The sequence below is a fragment of the Mauremys reevesii genome, linkage group 1, assembly GCF_016161935.1.
Source record: "Mauremys reevesii isolate NIE-2019 linkage group 1, ASM1616193v1, whole genome shotgun sequence".
Lineage (NCBI taxonomy): Eukaryota > Metazoa > Chordata > Testudines > Geoemydidae > Mauremys > Mauremys reevesii.
In genome coordinates, this window is record NC_052623.1 from 104,337,017 (window position 1) to 104,363,246 (window position 26,230).

Sequence of the window (26,230 nt, forward strand, 5' to 3'; positions counted from 1 at the left end):
GAAGCTCAAGGTATGACTGATGCTAGCTGGGAAGGAGAAAGGTCAAGGGTGACTAGAGGGGAATGCACAGATTCAGCACATCCTCTCAGCTAGGCCCCAATCCTGCAATACTTATCCATATACTTAACTTTACTACTGTGGGTAGCCCTATTGATTTCAATGGGACTATTCATGGTAAAAAAGTGAAGCACTCATTGTTTGCCACATCAGGGCCCAAGCCATAAAAGGAAGCCACTTCTCTCTACTGATAATCCTGAATGAGGGTATCAGCAGAACCACCATCTAACCCCTCTGAGGGTGAATTCCCTGGCAGTACAAAATGCCTTGCAAAAGTGACTTCAGCGCTTGAAGTCTGTCTGCATTCCTGTGCACCTAAACACCTTAGACTTTCAATGCCACTTTTGAAAACTTGGCTAATGAAATAACCATGAAATATAAACATATTGGACAAATAATTTCTGAAAAATGTCAATCTTCAGAAAAAGGAATGTTCTTATTGTAACATATTTGCTCAGACGATATTTAGGAGATTTCCTGCACCTGCTGTGAAGAGCGTATTTAACAGACTATATAATTAAACATTACTTCATCTATTAGTGGTAACAGATTTCAGTCCTGAGGTTGCTGTGTTTAATATTAAAGTGGCCTTTAAAATGCTAAAGCAAGGCAGAATTCAGATATAGTACCTCTTCACCAGCATGAAACACTAATCATTAACAATCAGTGAGAATTTGTCATTCTGTCAGAATTTTATGGTATAGCAGTTTTTTTTAACAACCTGCATAGTCTATTATACTGTAATACATAAGGCTTGACCATAACAGTTAAGAAACTATTTACATTGGTATTTACTCTTACTATTTACACTGAAGAGACACACAGTAACTATTAAATAGATGGCAAGTTAGTACCTCATTTTATTTATATATACACACACACACACTCAAGACACACAAGACTGTCATTCTCTTTCACTTCAACATAAACCTTACAGCACTTATCACAAGACAACAGTTAAACCCAAATTTATTATTTGTTTAACTTCGTCAGTTCCCATCGGGATTTATAGTCTTCACTTCCAAAATAATTTTTGTTCTTCAAGCCTCAACTTTTCCTCAGCTTTTATTGAGAAACCCATTCATTTATTTCCAGCTCTCTACAGTCTTCTTTGCCAAGAGCATACAATTATCACGCCTCCTTGCTCTGGCTCCTGAAAGTTATCATTTACTTCTACATTTAATTGCTTTATTTTTTAGCCACTTATTGTTTATTCTTAGACCTCTTCTTGTTTGTTTGGTAGCAACCTGACCCTTTCCACATCTCTTCACTGATCAAACATTCATTTTTCTCCTACAGTCTCCCTCTTCATTTTTCAATGTCGTTATTTCTATTTTCATTTTGTCTCCATACAACTTTGTTCTACTATGATTTCTTTCCCCTTCTATAGTCTGAGAAGACCTGAGAGCTGAAATGTCAACTTTAACCATGTGCTCTCCCTGCTACTCAGATGCACTTTATTAATTGCAGAGACACTATATGGTATCATTCATATAGGGATCAGGCAACTGCAAAATTCTCCTTGCAGTTTCCTTTGTAGTCTTCCATTGTGTGTGGGGACAGGGTGAGTGTAATGTGTGTGCCCATACAACCCTACATACCATTAAAGAAACCAATGGATTGGTATGTACAGGAGTATTCCCAGAACAGGGCTGAGGATGAGATGTAGGGAGGTAGCACAGCACTTGGGAGACTGACTCTCTTGAATGGAGATGTTAGACATGAAAGGATGTGGCCCACTGGGCCAAGAACATCCTTTGCACTGTCAGAGAAAGGGGAACATGAGATACCCATACCCCCCACTCAACTTTACAACACGTGTTTCCAAGTCCAGTATCATTTTCCCAGTTCCTCTTTCCATTCCCCTTTCCTGGAGCTTGAAGTGGGGCTGCAGTAACCTCTGTGGCCCTTGTACAGAGGAAGGGATGTGACGAATTCATATACACAAGCTGCTCTAGCCACCAAACAACTTGTGATTCCTGATGGCAGAGCAGGAGTCACCCCCCACTCCCAATCTGGCCTGATCCTGTTCAGGGTCAGCTGGTTTGGTGAGGGGCTGGTTAAGTAGCTGTAAGAGAATCAGATGCCCCTTACTGGCACCTATTAGTGGGTCAGCATTTTGGCCCATATGAAAGAACTCAGCTGCTTGGTATGGTGCAGGTGAAATTCTATAATCAGTGAAGCAAACAGAAAAGAGGGTGTATGTACATAGGTAAACAGGGTAAGTCAGGTAATAAAAGCTATACTGTACAAGGCAGGGAGGTTCTGAAAGTCAGAGAAAGGAATGGAGGACAGGGAAAGTAGGAATAAGAATACTCTTATTTTTAATACAAAAATATATGATGAGCATCATGAGAAATTAGTGGTAAATGCATCTGTTATTTAGTCTTCGGGACTGATGGAAACAAAGGGAACCATGGATTGGATTGTGGTGTTCTCTGTGGTCAGCATCCGTAAAACAGTACCAAGGCCCTAACTTATCTAGAGTTTTTGCAGAACTGCTTTCCCTTCTGCTCTCTACCTAGAAAGACATAACCTTGGCCATTTGCAGCATACCCAGAAAAGATGTCTTTAGATATAATCCAAACTTCCACACAGATCCAGGAGTTGCTGTATTAATTTTGATTGTTTTATTAGTTAATATGCTGCATCACATATTTCCCATGTGTTCATTTCTGCATCATATAATAGAAAAAGCATTGTACTGATTTCTAATTAACAATTTGTATCATGAGGCTTTAAACTTCTTTTCTTCAGTTTAATTACAGCTGTGAAGGGAATGCAATGAAACTAAAGAGGGCATCTCTGCATGATAAATACTAGCCCTTGTTTCACTCTGTGATCATTTGAGCTATGAGGGCTCATAGTACTTAATTATAGTATTAGGTTACAGTGGGACTTAGGTCTTATGCCGAAAACCTCTCACCAGAACAAAGATTGGCCACCATGTACCACAAAGATTAAGCCTATATTTCTTGATACATCAAAGAATTAATCCCATGTCCCTTCATAAAAAGTTAAGAATGAGCATGGCAATAAGATTTAGCTAGCTGACTAAAATACACAAGACAAGAAATATTCAGCAATTTGCAGCAAAGGAAAGCACTGAAAATTTGCAGGTCGAAACTTACCAGTGTAGCAAAAAGATGATAAAGTATAAAGTAAATAGCAACTACAGGTGCCCACATATGTCCTACAGCATTAAGAGTCTGATCCATGACATCCACCCATCCTTCCTGTGTAAGGATCTGGAACATTGACATGAATGCCTACAAGAAAAAAGAATCACATATATTATAGCTGCATGCACTGCATAAAAATAACTCTATGGACAATCATCAAAGTTGTATGGAGTAGATTTGACAAAGCAGAAAATCCAGTTATTGTTGTTAACTTGATCAACAAAGGAGTGGATTTCAATTCTGTGAATGAAGATTACATGCAATTTTCAGTCCAGAGGCAGAAACAAATAGTCCGATATTTGACTGAACCGTAACAGTTTACAGCTGTAAACAGTCTCAACTTTTAGTCAAAATGAAGCTTGATATCCTCCATGGTTGATGAAATATAAAGACTATGGTGGGTTTGAAGATCAGTCAAGATATTGCCCTGTCAGTTTATAAGTAGGTCAGTTTATTTTAAGTACTGTTTTCACCTTCTAAATATTGTGACAAAGCTCTGTCCTTGTCTCCGTGGGTCCTGTGTTTCCTGATGGATTTCGCTAGCCTCGGAGGCTGACTGTGACCCTCCCCTTAACCCTTCTCTCTCTAGAGACAAGGGTCACAGTCTACTGAACCATTTTCATCATAAGCCAGTGATGGAGGTGAGGAGAAGCAACCCTCCCTCGCACAATCTCTGTTGTCTCCCAGTCTCCATGATTAAGCAGGGGGCAAAGTGGGAGGGAGCCAGGGCCTGCCCTCTACTCCAGCCCAGGGACCCTAATAGTATCAGCTATGGTAGCTGACCTTTTACAAAACAGGACACGTACAATTCCCTGGGCTACTTCCCCACAGCAGCCCCCTCTTCCTCAAGCTCCACTTCACCCTTACCCCAGGGCCTCCTTCCTTGTACCTAGTATGGTGTGTACAGCTCAGTCTCTCCAACAGCACCACTTCTCACAGCTCCTGACATACACACCCACCTGACTAACTGGGAGGCTTTTTAGCTAGTTTCATCCAGCCCCAGATTGGCTTCAGGTGTCCCAATCAACCTAGCAATCTCTACTGCCTTCTGGAAAGATCTTAATTGGCCCCAGGTGTCTTAATTGACCTGGAGCAGCTGCCATTTACTTATCCTGGTACCAGGGATAAGTAACCTGGGGCTAATATATCTATGTCCCATTACTTTTCTATAGCCATCTGGCCTTGCCCCGTCACAATATGAAGCAAAACACTGGATCTTCATGGATGTAATAAAGCTGTATGATTAAATGAGTTCATAAAGGGATAAAAGTTCATTCATGGCACCTGCCTGGCAAACCACTCCAGGCACTTTGAAAATACAATAAAAATTATGGCTCCTGTCCTTCAAGCTGTTACATGCAAGCTGATTTCCAAAATTATGCAAAGCCCTATTGACTTTTTACTTAGCACTCTGGGTACAGATTTTTCAGTGGCACTTCTAAAGTTCAGAGGCACTCAGCCCCAGAGAACAAACACCTCATTAACTAAGGGTGAAATGGTACATACCACGTAAGCAGTACAGCTGGTCAGAAAATGGAACACATTTTTCATTGAAAATGTTTGAAATGTTTCAGCCAACTGTCGTTAGAAGCTTGGTAGTATATGAGGGACCCAATTTATTTACAGATTTGTATGTTAAAACTCAAAACTGAAGCTGGATCCATGCATCAAAAGACAACCACTAAATAGAGCAATGCAGCAGGTTAGGCAGATCCCACCTGATGCCATTCTCTTCATCACATGCAGGCCAAGGATCTGTTTAATCAGCACACCAATGTACAGTAGAGTTCACTGCATTAGTCTATACTCAGTGCTGGAGATGTGTGTTATGATTTTCAGGTCAGAGTCAGGCAATAACCTCAGAAAGATCAAGACAACCTGGGTCCTAGATGTCACCTCACAACCTAAATTCAGTGCTCGATCATGGACCCAGGCCTCCCGCTGTCAGCCTCTGTTTATTAATATGGAGAGCAGGATAACGGAGGCTTGGATAAACGGGATTCATTCAACTGTATATGTTTTTATTTTTTCATAAAATGTAAAAAATAAAGATTCTCTGTAAAAATGTGAATTCTGTGTTTTTCATGGCAAATGGGTTTCTAGGGTCCCTTCTAATGACCTATATTGGACCTGGGGATCACCAGGAAGAATGGAGAGACTTAGCCATGCCCTCTTTTCCCTGGTCAGCTCTATGCCACTAGCAGCTCCCCTCCACTGGGTTAATCTTCTCATGGCTAATTAAGCCAGGTGCAGGGCAGCTTTATGCTGGTGGTGTGGCACAAAGAGACCAAAGCATAGATCAGAATCTGGCCCAATATGTGAGAAAATTCGTTAGCTGGTAGGTATTTCAGGTGTCCTACTATTTTGTTCAGCACAGGAAAAGACGAGTTACCATGGATACCATTCAAGAGAAAATGTTTTGGTTATGATTGCAGCAAGCACTGTATGTTTTTCAATCAATACCACAGGAGCACAATAGATAGAAGCAAAGACTGGTCAAGTACTATGCTCCTGAAAACGAAGTTTAGTTAATGTATCTAAAAAAATCTGCAGATCTTGTGAGTTTGAATCTTTGGCTGTGGCCAAACTGTCTATAAAACTGTTTCTTTTCCTTTTTCACTTTTGTCTAATATCAAGACTGAATTTCTTTCCAGATAAGCAACAATGGTCTGAGGTGAGATTTTACTGAAGTATAGAACACAAAAACAAAGTGTGTGAGAAACTGAAGTGAGAAGCTAATGATGTAGCTTGCCGTTACTGTTGCTCGATTCAACAGCTTGTTGTGATGTAGATATATTTAATTTATGTTCATTGTACCTAGACAGCACAGTCAATAGTACTCACAAGCATTTCTTGTTGCATTCCTTGAGAAAAACCACCAGAAAAGCCCCTCACACTAATGTAATCAACCCATATTCCTGAAGAATGGTGTTTCGAAAATGCAAGTTGAAATATTGTGGAATTTTTATGTCCTTGAAGGAGTAGCAAGTTAAAACACAGTGCTATGCTCAAAGCTAATGGCAAAAATGCAGTTGTGGTGTTGTGGTGTTCCATGTTTGACACTCAGTGATTTCCATATCACAACTGCTAAGTTTTTTAAGTAAAATAATTTCTCGAACTGACAGCTCTGCCAACTCAACATGGGTTCTGAGAGTCAGGCTGAGATTTTTCTTCTCTGTACCTCATGACTAGTAATAAAAGTTTGGCAGCTCAAATGTCTTCAGATTATATCCTCAGACACCTCTACATTCCTACTCCCCTCAGGGAGCTTGTGAAGATTCAGCTGACTGAAATCCAGCTAAATTTCTCATTACTGTTATAGTTCTGCAGTGCTAACTGGAGTAAGAAGTATTAAACACATATTTGTGTCACTAGAGTAAGCATACTCTGAATAAAACTGTTAAACCTATCTGTTAAGTAAGATGGTGCCAGTTTTACACGGTCACTTTTCAGAGTTGAATCACACACCAAGCAAGCAAACTGAAAGTCCCAACTTCCTATGAGAAGCAAAGCAGGGGAGCACCTGGTATAGATCAGAGCATTCAGATGAGAAAGACCCCCACCAACAGTGGATGTGGTTAAGTGGCAGGTTGCAACTTTTTCAATAAACATAACCAACGGGTCTTAATTAACTCTCTAACTCTGTTAGGCAACATATGGATCCATTGTGGGAGGATGGCTAACTTATATCCAGAAACCAGAAAACAGGGAGGAAAGCTGTCCACAACCAAGCATCTCTAAACCAATTAAAGGATCCAGCCCATCTGTCAGAATCTTAGCCACTGGAATGAAGGTGCAAACAGGAGTGCATGTTGTATTAATTTGGATGAACTATATGGGCCGAAAGAGTCAAAGGTGTTAACATAACCCAGGCACTGACCAACATTTAACAGTTTAAATAAGGTTCAGGGTTTCATACAGAGACCTCAGCCTGCTTAGTAACATGGCAAACATACCATTAAAAGTCCTTTTAGCCTTTTATTAAAGGCACAGAATAGAAGGGAAAATAGGCAAAGTATTAAATAGGGCTTTAATTTTAATAATATCCCTTGTTCCCTTTCCTTTAGCTGGAGAGTTTTTAGAGCAAAAAACCCATTTGCCTGACAGTCTTTTAAGATGGTAATAACTGTCCTTTTTGGGAAAAGAAGAAGTTAGTTGAGATGGGCTGCAGCTGTCATTGTTGCTGTTAAAGTCCGGTTTTATTTCCTAAAAGACAAAACAAGACAAGCATACACCAGAGAGGGCAGAAAACAATAGTAAAGATAGAAAATGCAGCTTCTATCTCTGGCTTTAACTCTCACTCGCAAGCTCGCTGTTGAAAAAACATAAGCACAGGACATGGTTTTATCAGCCAGTCTGAGACCTGGTAAACTTGTACCAGCACTGGGCTGTTTAGGGCATTGCATGTAGCTGCCTCTCTGGTCACAGGCTTACTGTAGTGATAGAGAGTTTGCAGTCTTGACCAGCTAAGCCAGACCTTTATTAGACAGAAGGGAAAAAGAGAGAAAAGAGAAAAAAATAAGGCTGAGAAGAAAAAAAGGACATGTTGGGGTAGGGGGAGGGAGACAAAGTCTCACATCCCAGATAGTGGTTGGGATTTAGCTGGAGCCAGTGGAGGTGGTGATGACATCGGTTCCCTCTCTCTGGTCTTGTCTGGGAGGACATCTCTCAGGATTAGGACGCAGGTCCAGCATCTGAGGAGATGGTGAGGGTGGAAGCCATGCTGGCGGAGTTTGATCTTTCCCTTTCTCTTGTCTTTGTCAGCCAGTGTTGTCGTAGCCTTCATCCATTTGTCTATCTTTTTGGGGAGATCTCAGAAGGGAGTGATGGATGGAACAACCCCCTCCCTCATTATTTTGTCCACCAATTAGGCCTAATTTCCAACATGCTAATTTTGATTTACTGATTTCTGATCCCACACTGTTCTTGTTTCAGGCATGACCTTAATACAGTCCTTGAATTATTTCAGGAGCCCTTTTTATTTGTACTAATTCAGTTTGTCTCCCTTTTGCAAATTTTTCCATCAACATTTATTATTATAGATTATTGTGAGACTTTATGAGCTTCCACTTACTTTTTACAGCTGAGCTCACACTTAGGACAAATACATAGGCCCTGTTATCTGCTGCAGGATCAAGCTGGCGACCTCCACCCAAGAGGGGCCTTTTATTGACAGAGAGTCAAACCTCTGCCCAGGGTCACCTTCCCCCTGCCCACCGCTATCTGGAACTGGGAGGGGCAAGTACCTCTATCACTGCCCCCTGATCTTTTCAGGACCCAACATGGCCGGACTTATGGGTGGGTGATGTGGGCAACTGTCCAGGGTGCTGCCATGGTCGGGGGCACCATGATTAAAAGGGTGCCAGTGCCTGGGCAAGGTCAGAGGCTTGCGCCCACTGGCCAGGCTCCACTCTCAACTTGTGGGTCGTTTGTTGGCCCGAGCAGTGTCCCAGATTGGCAGAGGGAGCAGGTGGGTTGGGCTGGGGGGGGGGGGGGGCTGAAGTTATGGGGAGTGTTGTTGCAATTTGCAGGTGAGGAAGGTCTGCTCCGGGGATGAGCTGCGGGAGCCCCAGTGGGCCCGGGGCAGTGCACTGCAGGATGGGTGGGGCCAGGGCTGGCCTTGCCCCCAGGGCTGTGCCATGTGCTGGTTCGTGCTGGGAAGGGTGCGAGGAGAGCACCAGGAGGAGAGCTGCTTCTGCCTGGTGTCTCACTGCCTGCACTCACCCTGGGCTGCCTGGTGCTGCCCGCCTGCCAGTGTAGCAGTTCAGCAGCTCCAGTGGCCTTGGAGCAGGGGAGGACAGGGTGTGCCCAGGTTAGTGGCGAGTGCTCCTGGGGGTACATAGTGGCATCCAAAATTGGGATGTGTTGAGGAGTGGAATCAGTGGGGCTCCCTAGGCAGGTCTCTGGCAGTCAGGAAAACACACACAGTGCTGGGTGTGTGCTGTGCTGTGTTTCAGTTTGTGCCTTGCAGCACTGCCATCTCCCCCAGCGCTTCATATGGTTGCCAGCCCAGCATTCTCGCTGCTGGTGCCAGAAGCTCGGGGGATACAGTGAGCCAGCACTGAGCGTACAGGCTGTCTGTGCTATTTACAGCAGTCTCTGCTGAGGTGCACACAGTTCTTACTGTAACTTAAAAGCTTCCCCAGTAAACTCAAGGTGTGTGATTGTACTGTGTATCTGTACTTAAATCCAAGGAAAGGGCACCAAAATACAAGTTTGCCCAGGGTGCCATTTTCCCTAAAGCTGGCTTGGGACCCAGAGGTGGCTATATCCTACTAATCTGATATGCCCACCCCACCCCACTGAAGCAAAATGTGAGGGATATTACATTAAAGTTATTCTAATTTACTTCTGGCTCACAACCTCTGTGTGTGTGTGACTAATGATTGTTGAACTAGGTTAACCTTTCTCTATTAATTAGATCTGAATTATGTAATATTATTTATCTTTTTAATGGGAAACTTCCATTTCAATTATTTGCTTCAAAGTGTATAGATATCTTTAATATATCACTGCACCCCCCCTTTCCCTGTAAAACCTACATAAATTAATTTTGTAAGTTGAAAAGTACCCTTTCAATGTGATGAAAACTTAGCCTTCCATTTAAAATTGTAATACATAATGTGGTTAGTTCTAATGGTATCCTTTAAATAAATTTAAATCTTTCCTCATATTATTAAAGTTCCCTATATTGGAAAAAACATTAGTTTAAAGAAAATAATATGGCAGTGAATAATGATTTTGTGTTTAGTACCAAGCAATCTTTCTTTCAGAAAAAGATATTTTTAGTTGAAAGGTACATTTCCAACCATTTATGTTAAAATGAAATGCAACTATCTAACTGACAGAACTAACAGCTGTGAAAATGAGACTTAGAGATTTATGCAAATGGAGGACTTCAGAATTAATTCATGTTATGGAAAAGACTGTCAGTTTCTATGAGTCTTTATGCCCCATTACTTAATTAGCTGTTTTGATGATGGTCGTCAAACTGCATTTGTATGAAGTGGAAGGTCTGCAAATAGGGCAGATCTATGAAATGTGTGAGTCAAAATGACAATTCTGATTTTTTGTCCATCCATTAAATAGATAATGCCCCACAAAGGACTATAGATGAAGGAGGGAAATGTGTAATTTTACAAAATCTAGGGTTCACTTACGGAGCATTTGTTCAATAAGTATGCTTATATGCAAAGTAGCACGGGCCAAATCCCATTGGCCTTACATGAGCAGTCCCACTAAAATCTAAAACGAGGAGGATTTAGGACCAAGGGTGTGTAAATGCTTGCTCTCTCCCCAGCCTCTCCCCTCTCCTCCCTGCTACATACCCAAGAAGAATACAGTAACATACCATGGTAAGAAAGGTCAGCCTGTAAAAACACCTCAATAGGTTTTACGTAGTAATGGCTCTAAAGAGTAAACAATTCATCATGTAAGAACTAACAAAATTAATTTTTTTATGATTGTGTGGAACTAATGTGTTTCTAGCCAAGCCTCTTTCAGCCTCAGCCCCAGGAGTGAAATCCTGATGATACTAAAGTCAATGGACGTTTTGCCATTGACTTCAATGGGGCCAGGATTTGACCATGGGTTTCTATGTTATTTTGGACCCATTTTAAAATTGTGATCCTCTTTTCATTCACACTGGAGCAGCTAATGTTCGTCCCCAAGATTCAGTGAAATGCAATCTTCTTTCAGAGGTGTAGATAACTATGAAACTGCAATGATCCCTTCTATTTTCTGTGTAGTGCACCTTGAAGTTTCTACGCAGTCTTAGCAGAGATGTTCAAAGGCACAAATGGAAGTTCAGTACATAACTTATTTATACATTTCAACATCTCTCGCTCTCTGTACCTACAGTTCTGCTGCCCTTTTTTTTCTCCTCAGGGCTCAATACAGGCTGAGAAGACAGAAACAGTGTTTTTTCTTTATTCCTGTCTTAGTTTGTTGTTCTCTTAAAGTAAATCAAGGTAATTGTGACAGAGTATCTATTTGGATACAGTAACAACACTTCCCAGCAGTGATGTGATTTTCAGTGTAGTGTCTGGCCTTTTACTTCATTTAGACTTAAAAAATATTACTCAAATGGAATATTTTGAGCGCTGCATAGTGTGTAAACCAAGGCCCAATAACACTATACAAGACACTGTAGAACACTTTGCTATTTTATTCCAGGGCTGCCTGGGGGAGAGGGGAGGTGCAAGTGGGGCAATTTGCCCCAGGCCCCACAGGAGCCCCCATGAGAATATAGTATTCTATAATATTGCAACTTTTTTTTATGGAAGGGGCCCCTAAGTTGCTTTGCCCCAGGCCCCCTGAATCCTCTGGGTGGCCCTGTTTTATTCATTTGGGGAGAGGGTTCCTAAAAATACAAAGAAGATGGATCTGTTAAGAGCAGTATAGTAAACATCTGTATTTTGTGCACTTAATATAGACATAAAGATGAAGTCAGGCCACCTGAGAAGCTGCACCGGTCAAAAGAACACTGAAATTTGTAACCAGAGCAATATTGAGCTTGTGCTTATCAACTGTTCAGACAACCATGTGAAACATGCAATTTATAGGCATTAGTGAAAGAAGGAGGCCTACTGTTTCCAAAACCCATACTGTGTCTCATTGTAGGATATTTATGGTTAAGGGCAGATTTTATTTTTAGCCTACTGTTTCATTGTCAGATGGACTTTAGTGTTCAGGCTCAAAATTTACACTACATTGTCATCCTTTTTGTAAGTGTACCAGTCCTCAACATTTCAAGAACTGCAAAAACCCACCATGTCAATTGTGCCTGCCATTTCAGATTCATTCTTGCATCAGAGCAAGTCCCTATAAATCTACAATAACACACTCTGCATACATGAACCCGACATCACGCTTGCCCTCCCTGCTAGTAAAGCTATTTTTGCAAGCATGATTTCAAAATAATACATTCCAGAACCTTTAAACAGAATAATTTATAATTTCATGTGCACTTGTATGTATGTTTGCGGCAAGCCTGAATCTGTAGTCATTCAGTTGAAGAATCTTACTGTAGTCAATGAGATCACTATGTTAATGGTAGTCCCCCAACCTTTGTCAGAGGGGGACACTTTAAAGAGACATTGACAGGTCAAATTTCACCCCAAATTCAATTTTCTTAACAGTCAATTTTCATTTGTTACATCAGAGGTCCCAAAGCAGTAGAACTACAAAAGGAAAACACACATTACCAATTATATTTCCCAAACCCTTATGCTTTAGTGAATTTGTATACAGTACAAGAATAATATTCAGAAAAAGAATAAATGAAGACTATTAAGTCAAACTATCATATGAGATGTATTTTAAAACATTTTCATTTAATTTCCACTGATACACTGCTATTGGTAATCCATCTTATATTCAACTGAGAATTCAAGCAGAAAAACATCAAATTCATATTTTTCTGTCTTTTAGCATCTCAATCATCTATTAATGGGAATATCCTCTTTTCCTTTGGACAGTATATTTCAGTACCTACACACCTTTGCTAAAAGTGAACCTGTTAATAAAATAAATGTGGGTAAAAATGCCCACATTAATGTAAAAGTTTACTAATAGTATGATAGAGCTTGACAATGTTTGTTTAAACTTGATCTTTCACAGATCATTACATCAGTTAAAATCTGCAAGTTGCCGTGAGGATATCTTACCTTGATTATCTAACTATAATTCTCTTAGGGATTTTCACTGACATTTTCATAGTTCAAAACTTAAACACATGCTAGAAATCAAGTACACAGGAGTTTCAGACTTTCAATTTATTATCAAAGGTTTTCCTAAAACTATACATTGGAGCCGACAGTACAGTATAACTAGTGGCATTATCACTGCAATTAGACAGAAGCCTGATTTTTTTTTGTTTTGCAAACTTGCCTCACAGCATTCTGTTTTCTCTCCCTTCTCTAATGTTTGAAAAAGAAACCTAATTATATTTGCCATGATCCTATTAACTCTTTTTCTAGCCAGGCTTGCTAGAATTGGAATTGTAGCATAACATTTCTTCCCTGAGGATATCTATTTTTTGTCTCACTTTTGATGGCGACCATCCCAGACATGTAATAAAGGAGATCATTCGAAATTGTTGCTTAACTATTTTGTTTGTTAAATGCATGATTCTTGAGGCTGCCTTATTCATTCCTATTTAATTGTTCCAACCAATGCACTTTCACTAAAACAGATATACTGTGAAACCAGTATAGGATGACTGAAAGCAATAAAGTGTCACTGGAACCTATCCATGTACACCCAGTCTAATAGATTATTAAAGAAATGGCAGTATTTTCATTCAAAACAGTGTGTTTCACTAACTATATTAGCTCCAATTTTCACTGAATTTCAGTCTCATTCTGATTACGTGTCATGCCCACAATATCCATTTATTTATGCTCAAAAGGTGGATGCATACTTTGGCAATGCAGACAGGTTTTAAAACCTTGTCTAAATACATATTCTTGTGCATATCAAGAGCAACCATTTTCCATAATACCAAAGGTACATATAGGCTTGAAAGTATTAGCTATTTATAGGCAAAGTAAGAAAAATGCTACTGAAGAACTTACTAGCATTTGAATTAAAGATATATACGGTGTATATTTTGACATGTGATGCTGACAATTTGTGTTTTTTAATGGTTATAAAGCTTTAACTTTTTGAGCTTCAACGTCTACCGTTATTAAGTAATTATTGCACGTCCCTCCCCCATAATTTCCCACAACTGTGCAAATTTTAAATAGATTAACATTTTTAAAATGGTTAAAAATCAAAACTGATATCTGTTGCTATTATAAACAATTAAAATTGATTTCTGCCAAGCCTAGTTATATATCATGTCCAAGTGGAACATTCCACACTGTATACACCATTCCACACATGCACACTTGCTCCACTGTATCCTTGACCATTGTTAGACCCATACTTTTTGCTGTGCCATCATGTCTACATCTGTACACCCTAGACTTCCCTCAGTGACAGAAACAAACAAAACAGCCTAACTCAAACTTCTCTTTACAATTGTGGGTCTGCAAGAAAACAGAACCACACAGCAAAGACCACACTGTTATTTGATCTTCTATAAGGTAATAAGATTTCATGGTGATGAAAACTAGATTAGACAGAAAGATAGACCTATAATAAGATAACTAGTGAAGTTGTCAATCCTTCTTATACTTACCCTAGGAAAAGTTGTAAATCTGTCCAGTTCTTCCACAAAGCAGAACATCTGTAAACTAATTGCTGACATTACAATTAAAAGGCTGGCAGTGAATACAACCAAGCTCCCAAGCTTTTTTCCAGGTCCAAATATCTTATACACAAAATCCTCCAAAGCAGGAGAAATCTTTATAAGTCGAACTACCCTAAGCACCTGCAAAGAGAGAGGAAAAGATAAAATACAATTACAATCATATTAGTTTGTCTAGTTATATTATCCATCAATAGATTCACAGATTTTAAGGCCAGAGGGGACCTTTATGATCATGTATCTAATCTGACCTGCATAACACAGGCCAAAGTATCTCACCCAACAATTTCTGCATCAAGGCCATAACTTCTGTTTGAGCCATAACGTATCTTTTTAAAAGACAAGCAGTCTTGATTTAAAGATAACAAATGATGAAGAATCCACTACATCCCTAGTTAAATTTTTCCAATGGTTAATTGATGCTCCCTGTTAAAATGTATATCTTATTCCTAGTTTGAAATTAATCTAGGATGATGCAGCATTTTTATTAAAGTTTCCTCCTATTGCTCGGAGTCATGCATTTGATAAGAAATTATAATATTTTTAGCTTATTGCATCCCTTGGTATTTTTCCCTTTCTATATTAATAGCCTTGATCCACAATCTTTTACAATTCCAGTGGATCAATAAAAACAAACAAACATGTGGCTCTTAAGAGAATGTATTTGTAACAGTGAACACTGGGTTATATATTCATGCAGAGAGCATCTACCTGTATCCCCACAGATAGTTTGCCCATACAATGACCTAAGAGGAAGTTAACCCTGAATCTCAATTCAAAGAGCTGCATGAGGTACTATAAAATATAAATCATTAAATGTTTCATTAGCTAACATGCATAGTTGTTAATACTGCATTCAATGAGAGACCTTCCGGTGGCATAGTTTCTCAACATGGGGAGAATATCACCAGTATGCTGGTGATACACAGCTGTCTCATCATCATAATAATAATAATTATTATTATTATTATTATTGCTACCATATAGAATCCTAGTAATGGACCAGCACACCATTGTGCTAGGTGCGGTACAAACACACAAGAAGAAGAGAGTCCCTGCCCCAAACAGCATACAATCTAAGCATACATGTCTCTCATGCCCCATGGACCCTATACATTCTGCACATCTCCGTCATGGAGATGACACTGCCAGCTGAATGTATCACAGCTGCCTTGACCCCAGCATGGGGTAAATAGAAATCTTGCTTCTGGACACAAGCTGATGTTATGAAGAAGTTCTCTCTTCCTTTAGTGAGCTAGGTTAAGAATCCTGGAGTGACTGTATCATTTCCATGGTAAACCATGTGTTGTTTGCATGAGGGTCTAATGTGTTTTTTCTGCGGTATAATTTGCATAGGCTACTCTACCCAATTATTTATTTTGTAACAGGAACACATGCCCCCATGACTGATGCTTTATTACTGCTGCTTAGGAGGGCTTCTCTATACCTTGCAACCTGTTCAGAATTCAGCACCACATTTGCTCACTGATTTACGATGCTGTGATCATATTAGGAACAACCTGTGTACTTTATATTGGCTGCCCAGAGAGTGGTAGATTGAGTTTGGCCTGGAACTGTTGATTTTTTTAATATAGAATTCTCCCTTGAAGCGTGGCTGAGTAAAAATGATACCTTTACTCAACAGATCTACTCCTGGGGTGAAATCCTAGCCCCAGTGAAGTCAATGTGAATGTTGATATTGACTTCAGTGGGGCCAGGATTGAACCACTGGTCTGTATTCTGAGTCATGTTTTATATTTAATTGTCTTACCTAGCTTTCTTTTTTCTCCGCCTAGAGAGCTCTAACTGACCTTTATGTAGCACATTAATCTTTATTGGTGCTATTTTGCTATTTCATTTGTTTTCATTAGGAGACAGATTAAATCTAGCAAAGTTTTACTGTAATGACATTCTTGTTTTCCATGCTACGGGCTAATACATACAAATTTTCTTTTTTAAGATTTTTACATAGATGGTGTGTACTTTTGGGGGTAAAATATATAAAGATTTTGTACAGCAATTGAAAATGAAAATTAAAAAAAATCCCACAAGTTTTGTTACATAAAATTTCTAAGACTGTCTCTCTCAGGATATAGTTATGTTTACCTCAGAAGGTGATTCTACAATATTTTTCCCCAATAAAAAACACCACCTTCTGCCTTCAAAACACAAAACATTCCATTCTATTCTATTTCATTCCATTCCAAAAAAACTCTTTATAGGACTTTGCTATAATACATATAACATGGAGTCTTTCCATTGACTATGAAGGCCTTTTGGATCAGGGTTGCAGAAAATTTGCTCTATTGTAAATTATGCTAATTTTCTGTCACAGAACGGTTTGCATGTTGCTGTGAACAAGAATTAATATTGACATGCGGAGGTGGTTGAGAAGGTAATGCCTAGTGTGGTGAAGAGTAACTGATATGTTGACAAGAGGTTATCTGTGAAGGCAAATAAATAATGTAGACTATGATAGACATTAGGGAAAACTAGGAAGGTGAAAAAAAGTTCTGTTTGATAAACCAAAGGGTATTCAACAAGGAACTCTTTTTAGCTATATTTTTTTGGTTGACTGGGAACACAGCAACCCTGTCACCATTAATATTAAAATACCTGAAGATTTGCCTAACCTCCAGAAGTATTCCTGTGAACATTACTTTTTGACCTTAATTGAATTGGAGATATGTTACACAACTTGCTAGAAATCTGCTTGCCTGGGAACATGGTGTATACATGCCTGCACACCGACAAAGGTATTTTCCAACCTCCGTGTCATTTGCCTGCAAGGGGATTTGGATTATGGAATGTGACCCAGATCTTTCAGTGTAGCAGGTGCTTCTGCTTATAAAACATATGTCTTTTCAGATAGATATTTCAATGAAAACTACCTCTTAAAAAAATTCTGTGACGAAACAGTAAGTGCCCTTTATTTCATAATGGTACCAGAGGACAGGTTTGGGTTTATTTTTTGTTTTGTTTTTTTGCAGTTTTTTTTGAGAATGTAAGGAGGTATCCCACCCCAGTGAAGTCAATGAGAATTTTGCCATTGATTTCAACAGGGCCAGGATTTCACCTGTAGTGTTTTAAGGTAACAACAACAACAACAACAACAAAACACCATCCCAGCCACTTAACATTATTTTTAATAAATAAAAATAATATTTTAAGTTTGGTTTCAACATTGTTTTAATCTCTGTAATTTAGGAGTTAGACATTAATATCAATACCTGAATATACTTTTAGTGCTGCTCACTTCTGTTTCACTAGAATTATGCTGATAGTTAGAGCCCTGTGAAATCTTTTTATAATTTTTCATTTTATTTCTCTGAATTTGTTGTTACTTCTTTTTCTTGGGTCCTGTCCCCAGGGTAGTAAAGGGCCCTGGGGATGGAGGGGGTGGTTGCAGAGTGAGCCTGCATTCACCATGTATCAGACGCTTCTGATCCATGAGGCTCAGCCCACTTCCCAGCTCCAGGCATTGCGGCCTGGTGCATGGAGTTGCAATGCCGATTGCTTTTTGCCCACCCACCCCACTGGTCATGCTGGCAGAGGAGTGGCCGGGCCAATCCTGAGTGCTGTTGTGATCTGGTCTGGCAGGTTAAAATGCCTACACTTTTTTTCATGTTATGTCATTTTAATAATTGTTTTTCATTTTATTTCATGTTATTTTGCATGTGCAAGAAATACGAGGCTGACTCACTCTATGTGTCACCATGAACTGTTTTCTTTTAAATATAGAAGCTATGCAAATTACACATTTTAAGCCTTTGTGAAAGATCAGTCACAAAGCAGCAGGGAGGGATAGCTCAGTGGTTTGAGCATTGGCCCGCTGAACTCAGGGTTGTGCATTCAATCCTTGAAGAGGCCACTTAGGGATCTGGGGCAAAACATTGGTCCTGCTAGTGAAGGCAGGGGGCTGGACTCAATGACCTTTCAAGGTCCGTTCTAGGAGATTGGTATATCTCCAATTATTACCTTTAGTCAAGGCGGGGGGAGATTTTTCAAAAACACTCAGCACCAGCCAACCACTGAAGTCTGTATTAAAACTCCTATATTGTAATGGGAATATAGTTAGGCCACCAGCGAGTGCTTTTAGATAATCCCACTCCAAATGTATAAATATATGAAATCTATCTAGACGATATTATCAGAGCAAGAAAAAGAAGGAAGGACCAGATACAGACAGTAATTTTCCCCTTCTATTCTACAGAGTTAGTGATGACCACATTTATTTTATCCAATATGTAAAATTTATATTTTAATATTCAAACTTCCTGGAAAGAGACCATAAGTTGTAAGTGGGTTCTGATTAAATAAATATTCCACCAGTGAGTTAATGTGTTTACTACTTGTAATATTTGAGAGTTCCAACTTACTGTTGTCTGATTGTTTATTTTACATTTGTGGACTAGAAGTACAGTGGTTTAAAGTATTCATTTTCGTATGTTTGAGAATTACATCATGCCACTTGAATGGCATTGTTCTGAGTAGTCTCACAGCATGTAATCTCAGCAAGATCTAAAGTGCCACCATCAATTCCTACGGGGCTGTGTGCCAGGGTTAGAGATTTTGTAGTCTTGCAGATTTTCCTGACCAATTTTGTAGAATCATATAAAGAGAATGTGAATAGGCTTTGTGCAATTTTTCACAATTTGTCAAAGTTCATTACTACACTTCAGCAGACTGCACTATGTATCATCATAGTTTATAATGCTTTTCTGTAAGATTTAGCCACGTCATTTATTATTTACCCGTTTTCATTATTAATTACTAATCTCTTGCTTCAACTCATTTCTAAATAATACATGGATATGAATCTGTTCTAAATTTTTAAACTTATAAATGCAACATATATCACTGAAACTACTGTGAAGATATTTTGGTCTCTAAACATCACTGTTTTACTTGGTATTATCTGAACTACAATTCCCAGAATCCTCTTAAACCTAAAATGTCTGACCAGTCTAAAAAGCTTTGTCCCTTAGTTCTCATGTAAGGTTGTGATTTTCCAATGTCAAAATAATTGTTTTAGCCTTTTTAAAGAAAGGATTACTAGACTCAGTAACTGACACCTTATACTTGAGATTATACTATAATATAGTGATCCTATGGGCCTTTTCCCACAACTAGGTTGACCCTACCTGACATATTCATCCAAGAAGGAGGGACAGGGAATTAGTTGGTCTGGCGTCTTGGCTGACAGAGGACAAATGTGAGCTCACTTCCAACCTGAAAATGGGTCAACCCCAAGGAATCTCCCTCTCTTTGTGTTCCACCAGGGACTTCCACCAGGAACGGGCAGGACAACCCCAGTAAATAGATTAGAAATAATTTGATGATTGCAAAATGCCAGGATCCAGGATGGAACTGGGGAAATGGCTTTAGAAGACCCATAAGGGACTAAGGTAGAGAATCTCCTAGTTAGGGAAGTTACATGGGAAGGTGACAGCTGGTAGAGTAGTGTCTGTGGAATCTAAAGCAAGTTTATAGGGAACTGAGAGCCAGTAACAAGCAAGCCACTTCTGGACATTAAGCAGGAGCCTTTAAGATGCAGTGGGAGGAGATGCACTAAGAAATGGTGTGTGTGTAAAGCTGAATGGAGAATTGTGGCCAAATTAGACCAAAGCAGTGTAGTAGAAGTTGGAAATGAGAGCTGCAAAGAAGGAGGATTGGGGGCTGATGTGCTTATTCAGAGAGAGGCCTACTCTTATAAGGTCTCCCTAGATCCACAGATTTAAAAAGAGACATTTGTTTGAATTATTATTTTAAAGACTTTATTCAAAGTGACTCAGCAATATGAGAACTCTGGAAGAAACAAAGGAAAGCGCAGATGGGAATACGGATTACTGTTCATGGATAACATTTTTAGTGTGCCTGAACAAGGTATTTAAACAGAAATATTAAAATTTGTTGACTGTACCTGAAAATATGTAAACTGGGAATGGTAGAGGTCTGGATAAATATGAAGAGTAGTTCCAATTACAAGCAGCAGTTCAAATTTGTGAAGAGATGAGCTGATATATCCAGTAAAGCCCAAGCACCAGATCTTCAGAAGAGCTTCTAAGTCAAAGAGAACTGTAAAAGCAACCTAGGGGAATATATAAGAGCAGAAACAAGTGTTTCAATTACTGATTCAAATCATGGCTTTCTATGTCGGAGTTTACACCTTGCCAAGATTTGAAATGATATCTACTTGAGGATCTATATAGCAAAGGAAGTAGCCGGAATAACATTCTGATGATATGTGCTGATCAGCCAAGCAAAGGAATAATGGCCTAGATTCATCAAAATGGATGACAGGCATTTCTCATTTTTCTAATTTTTATGAACAAATGGCACTTATTTGTAAATTCTCAAACTTTGACTATAAACAGAGCATTCACGAAAATGATAGAATTCCTGTTTGTATACCATATAGCGTACTTTCACAGAGATGATAGAGCAAGTTGATATTTCTAAAGTGCTAATTTTCTGTAAAAAGAGATAATCACAAATTATCACAAACTATTGTTACAATTAAAAAAACAGATTAATAATAAAAAATATTCAAATTTGAAAAACCATACACATATATTTCCTTTCATTCATTGGATCTAATGTTCTCCCAAGCTTGGCAAATTCTCAGTTGGCCTGAGCTGGTTGCAACTGGATCCCACTCAGGTTAGCTTGATGGTTCTAAGCTATTTGAGATTACTTGTTGAACCTATAAACATATTAATATCAGCTCTTGTGGATGATCCTGTGCCTGGCCAACAAAGTTAAGTTTGAATTGCAGATTATTTCACAACCCCTTATTTTTACTTGCGTATAGGTCTCAAATATATTCAAAATATGAAATTCATAGTTTTTGGAGAGTATCAGACCAATCCTTTAACCAATTTTGAGTGCTCTGTGTGTGTCTCCCAAGAGAGAGAATTGGCCAGTACAATATGATTAGATATTTTGCACAATGCATAACAATGGTTGAACCAATTTTAAATATAACAGATTGGACAGATCTAAGGTGCAAGCAAAGGTTGAAAGAGAACTGACTCAACAGTTATTGTTTTTATGAACATTTAATTTTTTCCCCACACATGCACAAAAATAAACCAACAGAAATGGGTAAGGAAAGAAGGGATGAGCGTACGATTGCCAATTTTGGTTGGACATATTCCTCGAGGTTTCATCACATGATATAATCTTTAATTAAAGATTAATCTTTAATTCCTATAGACTCCAGAACAATCCTGGAGGATTGGCAACTCTAGATGAGGGTTAAAACAAATAAAACAAGGGAGTAATAAATCTGGTAAATTCTGCCATTTTTAAATGGAGATATAGGTAGGCAAGAAGTGTTCATAGGGGAGAGGGTGTGAGGTAGGAAGTGACAGGGGAAGACTTGAAGGCAGGGGCAGAAATGTGCAGTTCTTAAAGGCCTTTTCTGAAATATTTATACAGTAAATTGCATAAGAGTTCACACTGAAGAGAAGGACCAGTTAATCCTAGATTTACACCTTTAGCTCTGGGACACTGAAATGTTTAACCCTGACATTTAGGCAACTTAGCTATCTACTCTAGCTGAGGCTAGCCCCCTCTGCCACTCCCCTCCCATTACTAAGATGTATACATTTTCTCTCATTTTATTTGCAAACTTGCCACAGAAAATGCCTCTGGCTAAACACCCTCCATCCCAGTTCCTCCCATGCCTTCTTGATTTATCAATGTATCCCCCCGAGACTTCTCCCAATAGGCAGTAGAGGTAGGACAGAGAAAGGGATATTTGTCCTCCCCTCACCAGTTCTCTAGGCTGCAGGGGCATGACAAGTTGTGTAGTGGTAAGAAAAGAAGTGGGTAAACTAACCTAACCTCTATATTCCCCAAATGAGAAGTGGGTAAACTCCACTGACCCTTGACTACACTAGACATTGAATTAACACGTAATATTTACACAGAACTAATATTTTCAAACATTAACAAATTGATGTTCAGAGGGTTCTCTGAGGTCAAATATTATTAACCTTCTTTTTACAAATGGGAAAAGTCAGACACAGAGAGGTTAATTGGCTAGTTGGTGAGCAGTATCACCAGCAGTATCTGCAACAGTTTTCCTAAAGTGTTTGAAATATTTATCAAACTTTAAAGTTCTTTGCATGATTAAATCAAACTAAGATGTCTTGCAGCACCCCAGTGTTCTAAACCTTTTGTTTAGGCTAAGCAATAAAACCCAACTGAACACCCTACTGTGCAAGCACACACACCTGCACACACCTCTCAGTCTTCATATCTTCAAAGATAATGACCAATTTTCCCTGGCTTGTTCCTTTGTAGATATCATTGAGATCTACAAAACAAGTCAAGTCTGAAAAAAAATGGTTTCAAATACAGCATGAACAAAACCTCTGTTTGAAACACATTGGGAAAGTATTTTAATCTGGGTTAAAGAAAAAAGGCCTTTGAGCAAAGAAGAGTCATACAAAATTTCAGCCCCAAAGGATTTGTGTGTGTGCGCGCGTGTGTGCACTCCAGTTATGAAATACAGAAAAGTATTGGAATTCAACCTTACAGCAGTGGAGAAGCAACTCTAACATTCACACAATTCAGAATATATAGGTGTTGCATTAGGGACAAGATTAGCAAATATGATGTTAAATATATTTAAATTTATTCTACAAATATGTAGGCAGGATGATTTGCATTTTACATCCTTGTCAGAGGACCTCAAACCACTAACACTGAAAAATTTATCAGATGGTTTGCATAGCATTTGGTTATACTTATACACCTGCCTTCGCACTGATAGAGCTGGGCATTTTCCCTTCATCGTAATTAATTACATAAGATTCAGGAGTCAAATACACAACATCTGACTTGAATTTTTCGTTAGGTATGCAATGCAATAATGTAGGTTTATATACAAATTTATGCTCATATCTACCCCTTCTGCTGCTGCAGAGAGGGGAAGAGGGTGAATCCATAGAAAAAACCATGGGGTGCCAGGCAGGGACAGGCAACTGGTTAAACAAGTTGCTACCATCTGCTGTGCTGCCACATTTCCTTCTGTCAAAACACCTATGCATCCTCATGAGCCATGAGAAAAAGTATGTGAGGCTCAGTTAGGAAAGAAGCAGGGCCGGCTCCAGGCACCAGCAGAGGAAGCATGTGCCTGGGGTGGCACATGCTAAGGGGCGGCATTCCGTCCATTCTTGGGGCGGCACAGTCCGAGTGGCTTTTTTTTTTTTTTTGCTTGGGGTGGCAAAAATGGTAGAGCCAGCCCTGGAAAGAAGCCAAAGAGGAGCCATATGAGATGGTATGCTTCCCTGTAGGTTGCAGGGTGCTAATGCTGCTTCACGAAGAGCAAATCTAGGGCCAATACCCAAGACTACCATCTAAGCTGGTTCTGCTGTGCTGCCCTGACTTGGTTGAGGGGAGTGTAGAGCTACCTGTGAACTTAGAGGAGAGTCCTTCTGAGTTGGATCAATGAAGTTAGGATCCCAGATCTTTGGCCCTTCCCTCCCTTTTCAGGTTCCATATTCTGTTTAATCTTCACTTTGACAAGAGGGATAGGGACTTTCTCAGAACTGTATTGATACAAGGACATAGATTCATTGCAAAGGACACTGCCATGTGAGATGGTAGCAGAAAAAAACTGTTTAACCCTGATCATGCCTGCAGAGTGCAGGCCACTGCTTTTCAGGATTCTTAATGCTCTTCACTAAGACTTCAATCCTGCAACCTATCATAATGGAGAAGACTTCTTTTCTGTCTGTCTTGGTTTTTTCTATGGCACACCCTCCTACTGTCTAACCAATGAACACATATAATTAGATCTTTATGGTGGTGTCCACCATGGAGTTGCTCTTCACCCTTCCCTGGTGCTAGGAAGCTATACTTGGTTGGATTTTTTGTTTGTTTCTTTTCTCTCTCACCAGACTGCTTTTGCTGATTCTATAAGGTCAATATATTCAAATTTAAATAACTTTCTGATTATCTCAATCTGACCATGAATGTTATTTATTTTGGTACAATGGGCTGATAAATACATTTGTAATGTAACTTAAGCTTTGCAAATAGTTGGGTGTATTGAAATATGTAATAAGTGGAATCTAGGTTTAGAATTTACATCCTTTCCCCCATCCCCCGCACTGCTTTAACCCTTAAGAGCCTCCCTGTTTCTACAGCTGTCTGTCCTCTAGTTTCCATAAAGGAAGCAGGCTTCCTTCTTGTAGCTGAGCATATGAAATACTCCAGGCTAGGCTTGCCTGCTGAATTTAACTAGATAGATTATTCCAAAATTGAACTTGAGACTATATTATCTTAGGGATTTTAATGAACGTGAAAGACTTTCCACTTATCTACAATTTCTTGGTACTATTGCTGGGCATTGGTGAACCTGAAGTGCCAAGTGGACTTTGCCAAGTCCTGTCAAAACCTGTGAGAGCTGCTGCCTAGTCAGATACACAAAAGGAAAGAGAGAGAGCGAGTTAGAGAAGAAAGATGAAAAGGGCTTGACTGACAACTGGAGGTGCAGCTCATTTATCTTGTTTGTTTCTTCTAAGATTTTTGGACGTGTTTGGGTGATTATCTCATTGTCCCTATGACGGGGTCTATAAGGCCTTGTTTGCCTGCTGCTGGAGACATTGCAGAGGAGGGCAGCCCTATTGACTCTGGCCACAAGACCATCATGCAGCCCTGCAAGGGAGGGCCACTTATTGACTCCGGCCATTAGGCCATACTGCCCTGAAGCTCAGGGTGTAGGCCACTGTAGGCTTAAGGTGTAGGCTGTAGTGCCCTTCCCCCATCCCCTAAGTGTGATAGGTGTACCAGCCCCATGACAGATCCCTACATCCCAGATTTTAAAGAGAACCTTTTTACCACTGAATAATGAAAAAGTAAATATAACATGCATACAGTGCCCTGCACAGAAATACACATGCAGTATGACAATAGACAGCATTATTATTGGCATCACAGTAGTGCTTGGAGGACCTTACCAAGATCAGGATACCACTCTGCTAGGCATTGTACTGAAAATTAGAGACAGTCCCTCCCCTCAGCAAAGCTTACAATCTGAGGCTCTGATCCTGTGTTAATTGCAGGATCAGGGCCTAAACAGACAAAGAAAGTATTATTATCCCCATTTACAGACCTGACTAAGGTCACACCAAAATCTGTAGTAGAACTAGGATGCAAACCTAAATCTCCTTAGTCCCAGTCCAGTGCCTTAATCACAAGACCATTCTCCCTCATATGCATATGTTTTTTTTTCATATGTGGACATATACAGAGAAAATTTTCATTACTAGGACAATCAACGAAACCTGCACCAATTCCAGTGCTGTACATTCTAGTAAAAACACATTTTTTATTCAAAAGCTTGTTTAAAATGCCTGAAGTGAAAGGACTTGACAGCTTCCCTTTAAGACCATTGTTTAAAAATATGAAAATGTCAAGTCATATCAGTTATGTTATTGACTCTGACCTCTGGATTCTGTTTATTGTGTGCTGAACTACAGTACAGTCTTGAAACGTGCTGCGATTGGGATTTTTGGTACATTCCATATTTATCACTGATTAGTCTGAAATATATTGCTCTGCTATGGGAAGGGGATTCATTTAGGAGGAAAAATTTTGTATCAGCTATAATAATGATGGATAGCTAACATTATTCCACCTTTCTTAAAACAATCTTGTAAATATAAAACCTTTGGAAATACAAACTCCGCTCACCCCCCATTTTTAGTAGGTTTAT

At 39.4% G+C, this 26,230-nt stretch overlaps 1 protein-coding gene across 7 annotated transcripts in view; it reads right to left on the reverse strand.

The window, feature by feature from the left end:
* Window positions 1-26,230, reverse strand: part of NALCN (sodium leak channel, non-selective) — a 386,003-nt gene that overhangs the window by 129,364 nt on the left and 230,409 nt on the right. For all 7 annotated transcript variants that reach the window (XM_039528280.1, XM_039528290.1, XM_039528256.1 and 4 more), the window contains 3 exons: window positions 20,420-20,587; window positions 14,428-14,619; window positions 3,189-3,326 (listed from right to left, as the gene is read on the reverse strand). In XM_039528280.1, coding sequence (XP_039384214.1) covers window positions 3,189-3,326; window positions 14,428-14,619; window positions 20,420-20,587 — 498 coding nt within the window. The remainder of the gene's footprint in view (window positions 1-3,188; window positions 3,327-14,427; window positions 14,620-20,419; window positions 20,588-26,230) is intronic.